Genomic DNA, 18,896 nt, shown 5'->3' on the forward strand with positions numbered 1-18,896 from the left:
TTTTTTTGAAGTAAAACTTAAAGAAAAAATTTGACTATATTGTTCCAAGAAGTATTTAACATTGAATTATTACAACGTGGGTGTTTTGGTGAGGTCTTCTGGGATCTGATAGTCCTTTGTACCAACAACATAATAAAATAACACTGAGACAGATCTTACTGGACAGTCCTTCACTGGTTTTAAAGCAGATTTTCCTCCCTTACTCTTGCCCCTGAAGAACAACGGTTGGTACTGCTCCCCAGTCCTGATTCATGCCCCCTCTTGGAGTCCTTTCTGACCAGTCACTGACAATGCCAACTTCACATGTTGGCTTGAGCTTGTAGCTTGTAGCTTGTAGCTTGACCATGTTCCTTTTTTGTCTTTTCACTGTTTATATGTCCACTGTCAACTTGTTCACAGGCCTCTGATTCCACTCCCTTGCTTTTCAAATGGAGACACCAAGATGAGAATCCCTCAGGATCAACTCTCCTTTACCCGAACACAAGATAAAACATTGCATATACACTGCAAGCTATCTGGGGTTTCCCTAGAAAAGACCACTGTGTTGTAGTACCACATAAAAGAAGGGGAGCCCCTGAAATGAATCCTATATGGTTCAACCAATATTATCTATAAGATAAGCCCGATTTCAGTTTGGACACAGATATGAAAGACAAGGGAGTCTTTTGCTTGATAAGCAGATAAGGTCTTCAAGTCTGATGAAGCTACCTGCTCTTTTACCAGCTGGGCACTCACAATGTCATGAGGCAAAAGGAACCTGTAGAAAACCTTTTCTATTGCTAACCCTCAACTCCTTTCTTACTTGAGCAACCACAGAAGATCGTTTCCTGCTCTTAGTCACAGACTCATAAACTGTTGGAACAGGAAGGGCCCTTTGGACATACAGAGCCCAATGCCCACACAACCAGTGGGATGTGGGGCCCAGAAATGGCAAATGTCTTGTCCGAAGGTAGTTAACCCCAGAGGCAGTGGTACAGCTGAAAAATCACAGAATCCCTTCCAAGAGGCTTCTTCTTTCCACATATCAAGACAATTGGGTTTTTTTTCAAACTTTAGTTTTAGTAAGAAACACATTTTTCTCTGGGAGATAGAATTCTACAGATTTCTACATTCCAGGAAAATATTTTCATCATGGAAATTATTTTCTCATTTTGCATTTCCTGGTAAAGATGCGTGTTGGCAAATGGTAAACGTGGCTATGAAAAAATGGAGAACATTGTTCACATTTCTCAAGTACATTTCTGTTGGCATATTTGCGTTCTCAGTTACTGAAGCGTATCCTCTTTCAGAAATACAATCCCAGAGAGAGCCAAAGCATAAGAGACTCTTAAAAACTGAGAACAAACTGAGGGTTGATGGGGGGGTGGGAGGGAGGGGAGGGTGGGTGATGGGCATTGAGGAGGGCACCTTTTGGGATGAGCACTGGGTGTTGTATGGAAACCAATTTGACAATAAACTTCATATATTGAAAAAAAAGAAAGAAAAGAAAAGAAATACAATCCCAAATTGCTAACAGAGCAAGTCTGGTGTTTGTGAGAACAGAAGGGCTCTTCCTTTGATGCGATCTCTGAACAGTTTCACACACTTGAACACCTGGAAATCAAACATTTTAATTCTCTGAACACTTTTCCTGGTAATTTAGAAAAGGCCTCTTGATTGGCCATTCAGTCCCTATCTCTTCTTTTTTCAAATTCTTTTTCTTTTTCCTTTTCTTCTCTCTTCCTTTTTTTCTTTCTTTCATTTTTCTTTCTTTTTATTTAGCACTTCCATTCTCTGTCAGCACTTTTCCTTGATACGGCCTCTTTCGAAAACAGACATTTGAGTCAGTTAATCTGAGGAAATTTACAAAATGCCAGATGCCATGAAGCCTATATTCAAGGACTTCCAAGGGAACCCAGAAGATCAAATTGCCAGGACAAGGTTTCTACCTGCTGGTCATGCCGTGAAGCTCAGGAGAAGGCTGACATTTTTTAGAACCTCCAACCAGGGTGATCATCTGTAACCAGGTTGGATTGAGATACTTGCAAAAGGAACTAGGCTCATAGTAACTCTACTGGTAAGTAACTTTGTCCTATTTTGAGCCTGTGAATGAAAAACTGATAGATGCTTTTTAGAAAAAAACAATGTTGGATCACCTCAGCATATGGACAGCAATTTTGCAGCTACTGGTCACTATATACAAAAGCAAAACTACTTTGCAAATGGTTTATTGGCTCCCCTGCTTGTAAATAGATTGGATTCTATTTGTAGACAAGACACACACACAAGGATAGACTCAGGCATGAAATTAAAATATTTTAGGATCATTTCTATAAACCATTGGTGTAAGTTAATGGTTCAGGATGCTTTTGAGAAACACTTTGATGGAGTACCTTTACTATTGATAGTGATCCTTTTTAAATGAACAGTGCTCCTTTCTCTAATAACCTGCAAAATCTATGATTGTTTTTGATCTCATCTTTAACAACAGTGCAAAAGCATTAATGCTCACAGTAAATGACTTAAACACCTATAAATGCCACTTTATCTCATTACTCTGGCTTCTTAGAAATCAGGCTGAGACGAGTCAAAATTTGTGCCATTGTGACTCTTGTGATATTGACTAGAAATGATCCAGTTTAATGGGATTCATGAGCTCAGTAAACCATTTCAGCTCCAAAGTCCATGACAGGGTGAATAGTTTCAGTGTCTTGTCCTGATCCTCAGCAGCCCTATACAGGAGATCCCTTTGTTCCAATTTCACAGATAAAGAACCTGAGGCTCAGAGAAGCTCACTTATTTGCCTAAAGTCACATGGCAAGTTGCTGTGGCAAAGTTTGGGACCCAACAGAGACTTGTTCATTCCAAACAGCATTGTCTAGACCATTATATGATATTAGAAACATGAAGCTGCATTTTTAATTCTGATACTTATTTACTCTTGTGTAGACTGACTTTTTTTCATCGTCTCTTTAGTTGAAAGTTTAACTAATAAAGGCTCATAATCTGTATTACTACTCATGCAGAAAACAGTCATGGCACTAAAATGGCCTCCTTCACCCCGTGTAAGTCATGTCGAATATGCATTTATTAAATTCTCAGTGTGAGTCTTAGGGTATTGCTATAAAATGACAAGTCTTTTCCACACCATTGCATTCAGTCTTCTTTTCGCATCAGCATCAAGTGCGCCGGACATACTGACTCGGGCAGGACAGCTGGAGCAGGTGACCTACAAGCGGGACTCGGCCGCATGACCCACAGCTACCTTTCCGTTCAGGCCAGGACAGCGGCAGAAAGACCAGACCAGACAGGATCCTCTGATGAGCAGCTCAGGACTTTACATCAGTGCCCTGGAAACTCTTAGGGTAATTTCAAGTTCAAAGGAGCAGTCTTCCAGGAGTAAATACGTTTAAGACGTCACCTTTAAGATTTCAGACTCTGGAATAACTCATCTGGCTACTATCAGTTGGAATGGGATTCTGGGAAGAATTTGCTTTATAATCAAACCAGATACCCACGCTTCAATATATAGAAAAAGCAATACCTATAAACATGTTGAACACTCATTAATTAAACAATTATATTATTTTTATTTTTGTTCCTCTTTGAAAATTATAGAAATAGTAACCGTAAATTACACTCTAGGAAAAGAGCTGATATGATGCATGAAAACCTTTTAAAAAAAGAGATTTTGAAGGTTCAGGAAAATGTTGAGAAAAGGTAAAATCATACTCTCCAACTCGTGTGAGTGAAATGGAAAGACAGAACCAAGCCGCCCAGGCAGAGAGGGGTCAGTCCATCCATTCTTGACTGCGTTCATCTCTAATGGGATTGAGATTCATCTTTGTTTAATGCTAACAAGACCTACTTTTTATATTTATATAGATATTGAAAATATGGGCACAATTTTATTTTTTTAATATTTATTTATTTTTGAGAGAGAGAAAGCATGAGCAGGAGAGGGGCAGAGAGAGAGGGAGACACAGAATCCGAAGCACACTCCAGGCTCTGAGCTGTCAGCACAGAGCCTGACGTGGGGCTAGGACTCACAGACCCTGAGATCGGGTGCTTAACCAACTGAGCCACCCAGGCGCCCCTGGGCACAATTTTAGAAGGGGCACAAAGGGAGATTTGTGTAAAAGCTTTTCAGACAGTGGAATGGGTATGGCTGGAAGAACCACAAAGTGTTCGGTCCTGGCACACTGCTCAGGGTTACAGGTAAATATTCTTTCATTCTTCTGTATAACATAGGGAGGGGAGGTGGGCAATGCAGGGGCAGAGGCCAGGGGCTGGTGCTGGCCCAGAATGCTAGGATTCGGTCCCAGTTTGGACACAAAGGGCAGCGGGATCCTTGGAGAGGTGGGTGACTGTGTCCCAGTCGCTTGGGTGGGCGACATTGACAAGGAGCTAACTTGCTAGAGCAACTGGGGGTCCCTGAGGGGTGGGCATGTTAGGTCCCTGTGGGATTTCTGTGCTGAAAGGTTTATAATGAAATTTGTGTGTCTTATTTATTTGATTCCAAAAATAAACAAAGGAAAGGAATGGACCAAAATTTGATAAACTTGTCATTTTGTCAGAAGGTGATTCATACCAGGTATGGACATATTTAACCGCACAAACATATCCAAGAATGTCATGAGCTGGGTTTGTGTTTTCTGAATCCAGGCTAGTAAATGTGTTCATTCTTCATTAGCCTTAGAGATGAAATTTTGCCTGAATGTGGGCAAACATCTTACAGGGATGTTTCTAGCCTGCTAGATCGAGTGAAAAAAGTTTCAAAGAATTTTCACAAAGGTGGTAAAAATGTGGGCAAATTAAGAGAAATTATAGATTTTGGTTTCCTTAGGGGTCATCATCACAGGCACAAACAAATTCATAAATTGAAAAGCGACTTTCTGGTCTTCTTTTTTTCATCTGACCACATACTCAGTATAAATTCTAGAAATCCAGTGAAATAATGGTGAGACAGATATAAGTCATGAGGTGCTGAAAAATCTTTCTTAGAAGAATGTGGTGCAGAGAAAAATGTGGACTGTGATTCTGGATCTATCACTTTCTGTGTAATCATCCATTTCATTCCATCCATTTATTCTGTCAATGTAACAACCGTGTCAAGTGGATGTTGTGAGGACTGAATGAAATTAAGTATGGAAACAGGTACCACATAGCTTGGGATACGGTCAGCGATTTAAGAAAAGTCAATGCTACAGAATTCAAATTACCACCCACTGGATGAAATCAGGAGTATAGAAAACTGTATTAATTAGTAGCTAGTCTACACATTACTTAAGAACAATTAGTATCTACAGAAACACTTTCAATTTCGAACTCATCGTTACGTGTATCTAAAAATGATTGGATGTTCTAAGCATTACCTCAAATATTGTTAGCCTGAACGTAAGGTGATCTCTCATTTTCAGCAGAAATATCGAGATGTAAGATGAGACTATGTCACAACTTGGATGTATAAAATTATACTGATACACATATAAATCAAATACTCATTTAAAATATTTAATATCATGTTTGAAATATACCTACAAAGTAAAGATTATATCATTACAAACATCAGTTGAGAAATACTGCCTTTTTTGCCCTCACATTTCATTACCAATTTTCTTCAGACTCTTCACATGCATCTAAAACGTATGCTTTGTAGAAAATTGCTGACTCATCACAATGTCTGTTTTAGGATCCTCTTACGAGATCACTAGATATTTTATTGGAAAAGACAATTACAAAATAAAAGCATTTTTTTCCATTTGTTCTGTCATCTATATATGTACAACATAAACATAAAAGTATAGAGACTTAAGTCTCAAGTATTATTTACCTAAGCCATATTAAACTTCTTTATTTTTTAACCAGTGCTGCCTCTAAAGTAGCATTAACTGAGTTTATTTCAGGTTGATATCTTGTCCAAATTATATGTTTGATCAAAGTAAAGCACTAGAGGAACGTCTTTTAAAACGAGAGGTTGCCCAGGACTGACCTAATCATAAGGCAGCCCCTGCTTCATGAGGCATAACTTCGGGAACAAAAGCTTCACCGTGTGCTCTGGCATTTCAGTGTGTTTGAATTCCACATGTTTTGTGTCTGTAGTGCAGAGTGAGATTAGCAAACATCTCCCATTTTTCATGTCACCTTCAAAATTAGACCTTACTCAACTATCAAGCTCTGGGACAGAAAGAGAAACCAGCTCTGGGTACCTGGGTGGCTTAGCCAGTTAAGCACCTGACTCTTGATTTTGGCTCACGTCTTGATCTCAGGGTCATGAGATGAAACCTTGCATGAGGCTCTATATTGAGCATGGAACCTGCTCAGGATTCTCTCTCTCCCTCTCTCTCCCTGCCCTTCCCCTGCTCGTGTGCTCACGCACTTTCTCTCTGCATCTCTCTTTCTCCCTAAATAAATAAACCTTTCGAAAAAGAAAAAGAAATGAGTTCTAACGCACAAACTATTACTCATTCATTTATAGTGCGTATTTCCAAAATCAGTTTGAGAAGGCCTGAAATAAAATACACAAGTACATTTAGGCCACGAAATAAAAATGGAAGTCCAAAAGCACTAAGGAAAGGAGAAGGAAAAAAGGTCTGTGATGATCCAGCAAGAAACACAAGGTACAGTTTGAAGTTCAATGTAGTAGAAAAATGTTGTGCAGTTGCATCCTTTTTATTCACTGAAAGGATGAAGCCCACCAAGTTTTCAGTTACGTTATGCTTCTCCCACCATAGAATTAGAAACAGACTTCAATGCCGGAGTCCTTTAGTAGGAATGTGAAGTGAAAGAGTGGGCATTGCCTTCCACGTCCATTTTATAAAATGAAGAAATGGTCTTTAAACAAATGCATTTCATTGCTACAACTGCATCATTGCTTTGGAAACCATGACATTTAGTGTCATTCACAGTTAGTGACCTTCAGCAGACATGGTCATGCAGGTGACAGTCTAGGGATCTAATGCGACAATAGGAGACTTGGAGGACCAGGCAAGCTGCCATCAATCTCGTCATTCCATCATGAAAGCCCACGGTGGGAGATTCTAGTCAAACTTGGGTGATTATTCTCTGGCCTCAGTTTCTCAACTCTTAAGGTGGGATAACAGGATGTATTCAGTCAGGAGTCATATAAAAATTAAATGAGAGACTGTGAATAAAGTACTTGGCACGTTGTCTTACACAAAATGGGTGCTGGATGGAGATTGCCCCATTTCAAACCTAAAGGGAGAATTGTATCCAGTATGGAGGGTGGTCTGTAGCCAATCATACTGACAAAGCAGAAATTCTCCAGAGGATTCAGCTGTACTTGTAACTGCTCCAATGGGAGGTTCCCTTGCTGTCCACAGATACACAAATAACTTGAATTTAGAGGTAGTTGCTTCTGTTTAATGGACTTTTCTTCCCTTACTTGGCAACAAAAATGAAATTACAATGTGGGGATTTTGGTATTTTTGTAGTTCTTCAATGTACTTTAAAGTTTTTATTTATTTACTTATGTTGAGAGAGAAAGAGAGAGAGAGAGAGAGAGAGAGAGAATGTGAGCTGAGCGAAGGAGGGGCAGAGAGAGCAGGAGAGAGAGAATCCCAAGCAGGCTCCACACTGACAGTACTAGGCTTACCCGGGGGCCCAATCCCATCAAACGTGAGATTGTTCCCTGAGCTGAAATCAGGAATCAGAGGCTCCACTGACAGAACCACCCAGGTGACCCATATATACTTTAAATATTAATCCTTTATGTTAATTGATATCATCTCTAACATCAACAAGTTTGGGCTTCATACTTTTTTTTTAGTAGAAAAACAAACTTTTAAAATAGGGTTAGAAAAAAACGTAGAAATATAGCTAAAAATATAGTTAGTACTTTTAAATATGCTTGAAAATTCCATAAATTTGAAAGTCTTATTCACATATGAAATAGCTATAATTATTTAATAAAAGAAAAATTAGGATAAAATAGAGGAATTTTGAATCAATATTAATATGCAGGTTTGAAATATCACACTTAATTGAAAATACGGTTGCATTTGATTAATTTATGTAGAATTCACACTGCTTCCTCTTAATAAAATATATAAAACTCAGGCAATTTACTTCTACTTTTTATTATGAATGTATATAAATGTATTGGATGAACTCATTTTGTAGACTGGTTTCTATTTTATGCACCATGGAAATGATTTTGACACTTCACTAAGTTTCAAAGAGAATGTTGAAAGAAAAACATGTAATATAATTACCCAAAATATAGGCATGAACCGTATATAACCAAGTACCCAAGTTAATGCTCAGTTAACTATCACATTGAGAAAACTGTGAAAGTTCAAGATTCCTTCTATCCTGAAAAGAAGGAACTTCAGAAATCTAGCTAAGGAAAAGAGGCAGGAGGCAAGCATCGTGTCTCACCATTCGGACATTGAGCAGATTAGTCATCTGATTTTCAAGTTCTTTACTATAATGAATCACAAATATTCCTATAAAAAATAAAACTTCCTAAGATGAAAGCTAGATTATTTAATGCATTGACTAGAGTCTAAAATTATGTAAATATTGTGTTTTTTTAAATCATCAACCTTGTTTCAAATAAGATAACTTTTTAAATTAAAATCCACATATATAGTTGGTGACACATAGAGTATCTTACTATTATGATCAATAAAATACTACTTGCACTATAAGCAAGATATACAAAGTTAAAGCAAATATATTACGGTCTCATTCTATATACAGCATGAGTAAAAACTCCTCATTGTTTGCTTGCTGATTTAGCATAAAAATTAGATTTGCTGCACAGGCAGAAATTCTCAAGAATATTTTTTCCTTTTCTTCTCAAAGGAGAAGTCCAATTCTTTGCTTAGGAAGTTGCCAATAAAATTATTATTCTAACTCCAAACTAGTCCAAAATAAAAATGAGTAAAACATTTGTGTTTCAGTTGGAAATCAAGCAGGAAAGTGTTCTACTATTTATAATTTCACTCACTAAATTAACAATAAATGTATAATCAAGTAACATTCCAACATTCAAGTGACATGCTCTTGACAACTCTGATGTTTTGATGTACTTTTTGACATTATGTCTACAGGAAACTCTAGAACCATAACTGTTAACATTATGCCAGTTGCATATGTTCAGCAGGTGAAATCAAAGAGAATTGTGGGGTACTCCAATAAGTTCAGCAGGCTTGTAGGGCAGATTCAAATTTGGGGGGAGATGCTAAGCGTCAAAGCTTGGTCTTCTGGTCATGCTTCGACTTCAAATGAAATTCCAAAATAAAATGTGCTTTTAGTAAACATTTCCTTAAAGAAAAACAAAGTTCTGAATAGTGAATTACTTGGTAAGATTAATGTAAGAGCGTTTCTGAAAATAATCAGAAATTTTTTTTAAATAAAAAATTTGGAACTATTGCCACTTTGTCTCTAAATTAAAGGCGTTGTAGATCATTTAGAGGTGCAGCTTTAAACATTGTCCTACTCAAAATCCTGACATGGTGCAGATGTGAGAGCAAGGTATCTATAAAATCAGAAATCAAGGAGAACTCAGTATCAGAAGTGGGCAAGGGATCCTTATTTGAAGATAAAAAGTCAACTTGATAGATTTTCAAGTATGCCTAGAAATACATTCCCATTCAAACAAGTGACTGTATTGTCTAACAAAATTCCATGTTTTAATCCAGACTCTGCCACTTAGTAGTTGTGACTCTGAGCAAATTACATAACCTGTTGAACCTCTTTTCCCATGGAAACTAAGAAAGTAAGCAACTCATAGCCCACTGTGGAGGAAAGGCCACTGTAAGCACTAACTCTATGGCAACTTTTCCTTCCTTTTACTATGTGTGGCAGTGGTTCCAAACCACACAATGTTTGTGCTTCTCTCATAATAGTTTTATGCTATTCCATTTTCTCCCACAGATAAAAGGCCTGATGAGGACACTTCCCCCAAGCCCACAATTTCTCTTCCTTCAGTTGCTGAAAGAAAACTTCATAAGGCTGGAACATATCTTTGTCTTCTTGAGGATTTTTTCCCTGATGTTATCAAGATAGATTGGAAAGAGAAAAATGGCAGAGCAATTTTGAAATCCCAGCAGGGAAACACCATGAAGACGAAGGACACATACATGAAATACACCTGGCTGACCGTGAGTGAAGAGTCAATGGGTAAAGAACACAAATGTGTCATCAGACATGAGAAGAATAAAGGAGGTGTTGATCAAGAGATTCTGTTTCCTTCAATAAACACAGGTATGTGCATGGACACATGACTGTAACCTCCCAGAACCCTATTTTTCCGCAATGGAATACACATTTTCTGTCAAGAATTAATGGAAAACAAGCAAATAGAAATCCTTCCTTAGTGTTGTTGGTTTTAATGGTAGCAAAAATGTCCTGCTATTTCCCCATAGAATTAAAATAGTATGGGCTTTAGAACATACGAAGAAAAAGAAAAAGACTATGGCTCATTGTTATAGCCTTTCTCACCTGTTTATCACCCAAAAATGAAGGTCACAGTGATTTTTTTTAGTGTCATTGAATGGATTAAATGAAACAATACACATAAAAACACCTAGCAACCCCACACACCATAAATGCTCAAAAACAGAGGGCACTTTTGATAAACTTACTTGATCAGGAAATAAGAATAATTATACATCTTTGAGGAATGTTCTACTCAGCAAAGTCCCTCTCACTTCAATCCTGCTCTACTCAAAGTATAACCCATAAACAATGAGTTATAAGTGACAAAGTGCTGTTCATTTGATGGAGCCAGCTCGCAGCTCAACAAAAATAGTAATTTGGTTGCTGAGGTTTTAGTATGTTTCTCAGGTTTGAATTTTACACACCACCGTTAGGTGAAATTTGGTAAGTAAGATTGTGTGAGGCTAATCTGTACAAACATTCTTCCATGCTCCACAATGAACATATTTCTACCCCTGGGAAATGCTGCTCAGCAAACCCTTACTGCAGTACGAGTGTGTGCCAGGCCTGGGTGGGATGCAGGACGGACCACTGTCCCAAGGAAGATCATTACAGTAGAGCGAATATACTTTTCCTAATCACTCAGGGTCACTCGTGATTCTGGCATGGTGTCCCAGAGGAACCCCATTGGTGCAGATGCTGGACATATTTAGACCATGTGGGCAGACAGCTGAATGTGCCCTGTGCCATGTGATCCAGCAGCTCTCTGGACTCAGAAGTCAAGTCCTGAGCATTGACATAATAGACCAAGGCCCCCGAGGGCCCACTGAACAGAACCAGTTTATACTTTTCCCTGTGGTTAACAAGCACTTTTTAAGCCACAGGGCAAAAGCAACAAGACATGTGAAGAGATTTCAATATACGAGTCTAAAATTCTGAAGTCAGCCTTCGTCTTCTTGTGCCTGTTAGAAAGAAAACCACAGACCCACAATGGCAACAATTAGCTTAAACCCCAAGTCACTATAGCAAGACTTAATACAACCTAACCGAAGTGCAATTGTGACCCCCGGAACAGTGACCTTTAACTAGTGGACATGGGAATTTCCCAGTCAGCACTAGGAAGTTTTCCTGATTGACTCCTACCATTCCCCTTTGGAGGGTGACCTTGCCTAAAACAATGGATTCTTTGCTAATAATTTCCTTTTCTCCATCCCTCTCTATTGTTGATGGCGTTTCCTTTTCTATAATCCTAGAGGTCCCCTCTACGTGCTAGATGGGTTGCTGCCTGAGTCATAAGTCACTTGATTAATACAGCCATTAGCTCTTTAACATTTAGTTGGTTGAAATTTTGTCCTTTAACAGATTTGGTGGCAGCGACAGGATCTGAAGTGGACATCCACGGGCATTTAGAGACAACGCGAAACACAAGGGTGGTAACTGTGAACCCTTGGAGTTCACTATATTCCTCACCGTTTTCAAGGGCTATAGGTGAGTTCTTCCTGGTTCTGAGCTCCACTCTCTTTGCCTTCAGTCTCCTGATCTAATTGGCCTTCACTTCCAGGGTGGGTCAGCTTGGGCTGGGAGAGGGTTATGCCCGGAGCCCAAGTTGAGCTGGCATATTTGGAGCCCAGCTGAGCTGGCAGAAGCGTCCACCAGGAGCCAGGCCACTAACCTTTCAGACCACGGTTCCCGAAGTGGAAACCTTAGCAGGGTTCCAGGAGAATTGTTGGTGGTACACACAGAGCCTTCTTGTGGGCAAAACAAAGTAGCATCTCTTAGACACCCCCCCCCCCATACACGAAGGTGCACATAACTGCTTTTCTGGTTTTGTGGAGATAAAGGTTACTGCTAACAGGGATCGCAGAGATGTAAAAAGCCACAAAATCGGCGGGCACAGGTCACACATTTAAAGGCTGTTAGAATGAAAAAGAATGAAATCTTGTCATTTGCGACAACATGGATGGTACTAGAGTATATACTATGCAAAGCGAGATAAGTCAGACAAAAACAAATATTGTATGATTTCACTCATTGGTGGAATTCAACAGAACAGATGAGCATAAGGGAAGGGAAGGGAAGGAAAAATAAAATAATATAAAAACAGAGGGGGAGGCAAACCATAAGAGACTCTTAAACACAGAGAACAGGGGCGCCTGGGTGGCGCAGTCGGTTAAGCGTCCGACTTCAGCCAGGTCACGATCTCGCAGTCCGTGGGTTCGAGCCCCGCGTCAGGCTCTGGGCTGATGGCTCGGAGCCTGGAGTCTGTTTCCGATTCTGTGTCTCCCTCTCTCTCTGCCCCTCCCCCGTTCATGCTCTGTCTCTCTCTGTCCCAAAAATAAATAAAAAACGTTGAAAAAAAAATTTAAAAAAAAAAAAAAAAAACACAGAGAACAAACTGAGGGTTGCCGGAGGGGAGGTGGGTTGGGGGGATGGGCTAATGGGTGATGGGCACGAAGGAGGGCACAGGATGAGCACCGGGTGTTACATGTCAGTGATGAATCACTGGGTTCTACTGGAACCAATGTTACTATGTGTTAACCAGCTTGAATTTAAATTAAAAAAATAATAATAAAGCCTGAGGAACAATAAGCAAACAAACAAACACTGTTAGAATGCTCACTGTCTCAGGAACACTCCCCTGATAGTACAAGTTGCCCAGGGGATGGGTCGGATCAAGCACTAAGTCACCCATCAACCTCAAGAAAATTTCCACGCAAAGAGCTAGCTACTATGTAAGACACACGCAACCGCAACTCAGGGCACATCCCTTTTAGGTGTTAGTTTGGCGCCAAGAAGCCCAAAGTTTTAGCTAACGGGACCCTGAAACTCTAAAGAGTCAAGTCCACCACCTTCTGGTGTACCTGCTTATTTTACTAACAGCTATAGTCCGGGAACGTACAGATATCTAGCAAAAATGGCAAAATCTTACCACACTCCTTTGTGTCCTGTGGAACTGGCTTGGTAACCATCATGTTGGAGACCCCAAAGTAAGGTGGGACACAAAAACGCCTACACCTCATTTGCGGCTACTTATGAATGGACAGAAGTGCGGGTTAACTCCATTCAAGTCTAGGGTCCCCTGCTGCCAGCCCTCAGGGGAATTACGGCCTAGAAATACAATGGCCATAATTAGGAACATTCCAATTAGATAAGGTCATTTAAGAATTTCCAATTAGGTAAGATCATTTAAGAAGTGCCCTTAGGGGCGCCTGGGTGGCGCAGTTGGTTAAGCGTCCGACTTCAGCCAGGTCACGATCTCGCGGTCAGTGAGTTCGAGCCCCGCGTCAGGCTCTGGGCTGATGGCTCGGAGCCTGGAGCCTGTTTCCGATTCTGTGTCTTCCTCTCTCTCTGTCCCTCCCCCGTTCATGCTCTGTCTCTCTCTGTCCCAAAAATAAATAAAAAACGTAGAAAAAAAAAAAAATTAAAAAAAAAAAAAAAAAAAAAGAAGTGCCCTTAAAAGCAAGGGTACTCAAATTAAACAGAATAGGAACACCTCCATTAATTGGCAAGCAGAAGGTTTGAAAGGTTTAAAATGCCAAAGTAATTTCAGGTGCCTGGGTGGCTCAGTCAATTGAGTGCCTGACTCTTGCTTTCAGCTCAAGTCATAATTTCCAGGTCATGGGCCCCAAGTTGGGCTCAGCACTGGGCATGCATCCTTGCTTAAAAATTTCTCTCTCCCTCTGCTCCACTACCTGCTTCTGCTTTCTCTCTCTCTCTCTCTCTCTCATTATAAATAGATGAAAGAAAGAGAAAGAAAGAAAGAAAGAAAGAAAGAAAGCAAGCCAAGTTAGTTTCATTGAAACATTGATTGCAAAAGGCTATGGAAAATTAAAGATGGAAGAGGTACCCAAAACAAAAGGCTGACATAACTCCTCCTTCTCCTCTCTTTGCTCCTTTGAAAACTGATTTCTAGTCTGAAATGTTTTCCCATTCAAAAAGACTACACAGCCATAAAGAGGAATCTGCCAAATTAAAGGCCTTACAGACATCCCTATCTCTACCTTCAAAGGAGGGCCCCCAATGAGACCTTCCCAGGGATGATGAAACTAGATGATTTTCTGGTAAGCCACCCTCTTAAACAGCAAAGTGCAAATTCTGGTAAATACTGGGGCCTGCAGATGAGGTCCTGAAAAAACTGCCAGAAGCTAGCGAATGGTGGAAATTCAGCAGAATCAGTTTCTTCTGAATCTCTGCCCAGTGCTTGGTCAGAGAGGATAAGAAAATTTCCTGTTGTCCCACCCTTTCCAAATCCACACCCATTGCTTATGGATCCTTTCTCTCCCAGAGACAGCCGTTGCCTCCTTGCTGGTATCATCCTGCGTCACTGCTCTTAGCTCTCTGCCTGCCTGGGACATGCGGCTGTGGGTTCCCTTCCTCTGGCTGTCACTGTGGGTGATCCTGGATCTGGGGAGGGTAGTATCCTTAGCTCCCTCTCTGGGGACCCATCTTACACCCAAGGGGAGTTATTCCATCTGCCAGGAATACTTAAAACTGAGGGAAAGAAGCACCCAGAGGGAAAGAAGCAAATTAAGCCTCATGAGCTTGGATAGGTTCGGTCAACCTGTGATGTCATTTCACAAAAATCCAAGTCTTTGAGACACTGAGAGCAGCTGTCTTGACAAATGTGAACAGAACTAGAAATGCAGCTCTTGGGTCAATCCAGAGTTCCCCTGTCCCTTCACCCAACCCCACACTTCTCCTAGTTCCAGAAAAGGGCTTATAGATGGTTGGCTTTAGGAAAGCAAAGTCCTTCTTGCAGGAACCTGCATTCTTTCTCTGTCCTCAAAGTGATCCATCTGATCGCGTCTTTTAAATGTAAACACAGCCCACAAGTGCCTGGGACTGAGGGAAACTAAGGGAAAGAGGCCTTTTTAAAGTACAAACTGGGGCGCCTGGGTGGCGCAGTCGGTTAAGCGTCCGACTTCAGCCAGGTCACGATCTCGCGGTCCGTGAGTTCGAGCCCCGCGTCGGGCTCTGGGCTGATGGCTCGGAGCCTGGAGCCTGTTTCCGATTCTGTGTCTCTCTCTCTCTCTCTGCCCCTCCCCCGTTCATGCTCTGTCTCTCTGTCCCAAAAATTAAAAAAAAAAAAAAAAAAAAAAAAAAGTTGAAAAAAAAAAAAATTTTTTAAAAAATAAAGTACAAACTGCTAAAGGGCTCCTGTGCCTAAACCCTGGCTCAGTGTCCTTCGTAGTTCCAGGGACACATACAAACCTTAACACTTTCTCCATAAATGTCTCCATAAATGTCAGTGACTCCAGGGTCTTTGCAGCGATCTGTGTGTCCACAAATACACGTCGTCAACGTGAGATATTTTTCTCTCTGGACGGTATTGTCAAAATTAGTTTGCAAAGAGCTCCATTTCTTTGGTTTGAACTCAAGCACTTTCAAGGATTGGGCATTCTAAACATCTCAGAAAGATAGAAACTAACCAAATGTGTTTCGACCTCACATGATCTGGGCAAATATTTGGTTGTTGGTTCAGTAAAATAGGAATGTCTTTAGAGTTATCAGCACTAAAATTAAAACTTTCACGTGTCTGGGTTTACTAAAAATCGAAAAAGTAGGTGTGATCTCTGTTACAAAATGTTAAAGAAAATAGCTTGGGAGAATGATGGACTTTGTTGTCTCATAAAAGTTTTACGGGTAATCTCAGCAAAACTGCTAAGAACCAGTAAATTGAATACACGTAAATAAAGTGAAAAATTTTAAATGCATTTTTAAATAGTCTCCCAAATCTTTTCGGTAACCTAAAACATTAATGTTTTGCTGAGTTAGGTCAAATGTTAAGTTACACTCTTAAATATCTAGATCATTTCCCAGTAAGAAAAAGTATCAAATTATTAGTTAATTATTAGTTAACTAATTGTTAGTTAATTCGTTAATTATTAGTTAATAAACATAGGTTTATCTACTTTGGGCTTCTTTATTGCAGAGAAACTGAAGATAAATTTGGGACTGTTTGTAAACGTATTTTGTTTATGTTTTGCTGGTTAACAGTTCATAATTGCTTGCATTTTGTTTTTATTAAAAATGAAGTTTTCTAAGAGTTAAAAATTTTAACAGGTGTAATTAAACTAGTGGAAATGATAAGGGAAACAACTCAGAATGTGAGGAAATTAAGATGTGTATTTTTAGTAAGAAAAAGTTTGAATAACCGATATAGATAGATAGATAGGGTTTTTTTTTTTTAAGTTTATTTATTTGGAGAGACAGAGATAGTGAGCAAGTGGAGAAAGGGCAGAGAGAGAAGGAGAGAGAGAATCCCAAGTGAGCTACGTGCTGTCAGCACAGAGCCTGAAGAGGGGCTTGATCTCAGGAACCCTAAGATCATGACTTGAGCCAAAATCAGGAGTTGGATGCTGAACCAACTGAGCCACTCAGGCACCCGTGAAATATATTTTTTGAAGGGGAAAAAGGATTTTCTCTTATACAAGCCTGGTTATCTAAAGAGGACAAACTCAGGACAATATATGAATGTAAAAGAAAAAGTTGTAAAAGGTTTACAAAAAGGGGATGTTTAGAAAGGGATGTTATGTGTGATCAGGACCGACTAAGATTGGAATGAAAAATTTTCAAATCCCTAAGTTACCAGGTACAGCATTACAGTTTGGTTTTCTCACTGTCAAAGGACAAGGGTTTTTTTGGGGTTTTTAGGTTTGCTTGTTTTCTTTGGAGTTTTGGTCTGCTTAAGTCTCTTTGACCTGGAACATTCCAAAGAATTTGCTGAACTAATTTGCCTTATTTGATATGTTAAAGCACATGGGAACCATTGTCAAATAAAAATTCAGACTAAGTTTTCTTTATGTTGCATTTATAAGATTGGGGCACATGTAGCTAAAGTCCATGTGGTTCTCCAAAAAATGTCCCTCATTGCCAGACTTTGTTGTCCTGATGTCCTTGTAACATGGCACAAGTCACTTCTGAATCATAGAAATTAAAGTGGGAAAACAACATCAGTGTATTCAAGAAAGAGTCTGGGCTAAGGGAAAAACCAAGACAATCACCTGGTTCCTCCTAGCTCCTTGGCAAACCCCATTTTCTTGGTTTTTGTTTTTTCATTTCTTCATCCACCATAGGGCATTTAAGATGACTGCATTCACCTAAACAAGGATCCGAGACTTCATACTCTAACCAAACATGAAATCCTTTCTACCTCTTTTCTTTTCCATTGCTCTGGCAATGGCCTGGAAAGATAACACCCTCATCTGTATCTCCCGGGTCATGGCCAAGGTGGGATAACCTCTGGAATTTACAACACCTTTTATTTTAGGCTAGGAGAAAATCTAACCCTGCTCCCAGCATTCCTTAAGCTAAATAAACCATCTAATTGGTCGAATGCCCTAAATATACATTCTGAGTTAGAAGGGGCCTAATGACCAGTATTCACTCCTTTGGCAGAGCCCTACTTCCCTGGTTGAGGATACATGTAAATGAGATTTGATCAAGACCTTCTCCTTCATTCTTAAAATCGTTCCAGCACCTCTTGCTAAAGCAATGGCTACTCAACAAAAATCGTTAGACTCTGATGAAAGTAATTCTTGAAAATAAGACAACCCTTGATGATCTCTTAGCTGAGCAATGCTGAGTCTGTGCTGTAGCCAACACTGCTTGCTATACCTGGATTAACAGTTCTGGGGAAGTTAAAACTCAACAACATCAGGTCACTGAGCAAGCCACTTGGTTTAAAAGAGTGACTCCTTCAGCAGGGTCTTTATTACTTATTTGATGTTAATTGCTTTGAGTCTTGGGAAGGATGGCTTCCAATTGTACTCAAAACATGGGGAATTATCTGGTTTATAGTAATGATACTAATCTGCCTGGTGCATGGTGTTCTCTCAAATTCTTTAAATGCAACAGCGCTGGTAACCTACCAACAAATGATCTCTCTAGAGATTATTAAGAACATTAAAAACAAACAAACAAACAAACAAACAAACAAAAATAAAGGGAACAGCATGACCAACTGAAAAATCGTAAACTTGAAGTGGTTACCTGCGAACATCACAAGAGTGAATATTTCAAAGAGAAATACGAAGGCTGTGCGAACTTCAGAGCAGTTGCTGAGAGTGGTGTTAATGCCTTCTATTTTAATGCCATCTAGCACTTAAGCTAAGAGTCTGATCAAAAGAAGGAGTTATTAAAAAGAAAACCACAGGCTCAAAAGTGGCCTCACTTAGCTTAAGGCCCTAAACCAGTATACCAAGTCTTCATACCTGCCCAACCCAGTTTCAACACCCAGAACTGTAGCCTTTAACCAGGGCATGGAATTTCCTGGTCCTCACTAGGAAGCTTACTGATTGACACCCTCTGTTCTCCTTAGGAGGGTGACCTTGCCTGAAACAATGGATTCTTTGCTAATAATTTTTTGTCACTCCTTTCTTTCCTGTAGCCTTTTGGAGCTCCCCTTTACTTGCTGGATAGAATGCTGCCCGATTCATTAATGCATCGTTTAATACAGCTGGTTAGATCGTTAAAGTTTGTTTGGTTGAATTTTTGTTATTTCACAGATT

At 39.8% G+C, this 18,896-nt stretch overlaps 1 protein-coding gene and 1 gene segment (V, D, J or C); one reads left to right on the plus strand and one right to left on the minus strand.

Moving 5' to 3' along the window:
* The window catches only part of LOC131509574 (T-cell receptor gamma chain C region 5/10-13-like), a 242,219-nt gene that overhangs the window by 168,134 nt on the left and 55,189 nt on the right, over positions 1 to 18,896 (minus strand).
* Positions 1 to 18,896, plus strand: part of LOC131509572 (immunoglobulin lambda-1 light chain-like) — a 31,452-nt gene that overhangs the window by 7,337 nt on the left and 5,219 nt on the right. Inside the window, exons 3-6 of the mRNA XM_058725442.1 lie at positions 153 to 165; positions 4,134 to 4,197; positions 9,883 to 10,212; positions 11,749 to 11,874. Coding sequence (XP_058581425.1) covers positions 153 to 165; positions 4,134 to 4,197; positions 9,883 to 10,212; positions 11,749 to 11,874 — 533 coding nt within the window. The remainder of the gene's footprint in view (positions 1 to 152; positions 166 to 4,133; positions 4,198 to 9,882; positions 10,213 to 11,748; positions 11,875 to 18,896) is intronic.

The sequence above is a fragment of the Neofelis nebulosa genome, chromosome 4 (assembly GCF_028018385.1).
Source record: "Neofelis nebulosa isolate mNeoNeb1 chromosome 4, mNeoNeb1.pri, whole genome shotgun sequence".
NCBI lineage: Eukaryota > Metazoa > Chordata > Mammalia > Carnivora > Felidae > Neofelis > Neofelis nebulosa.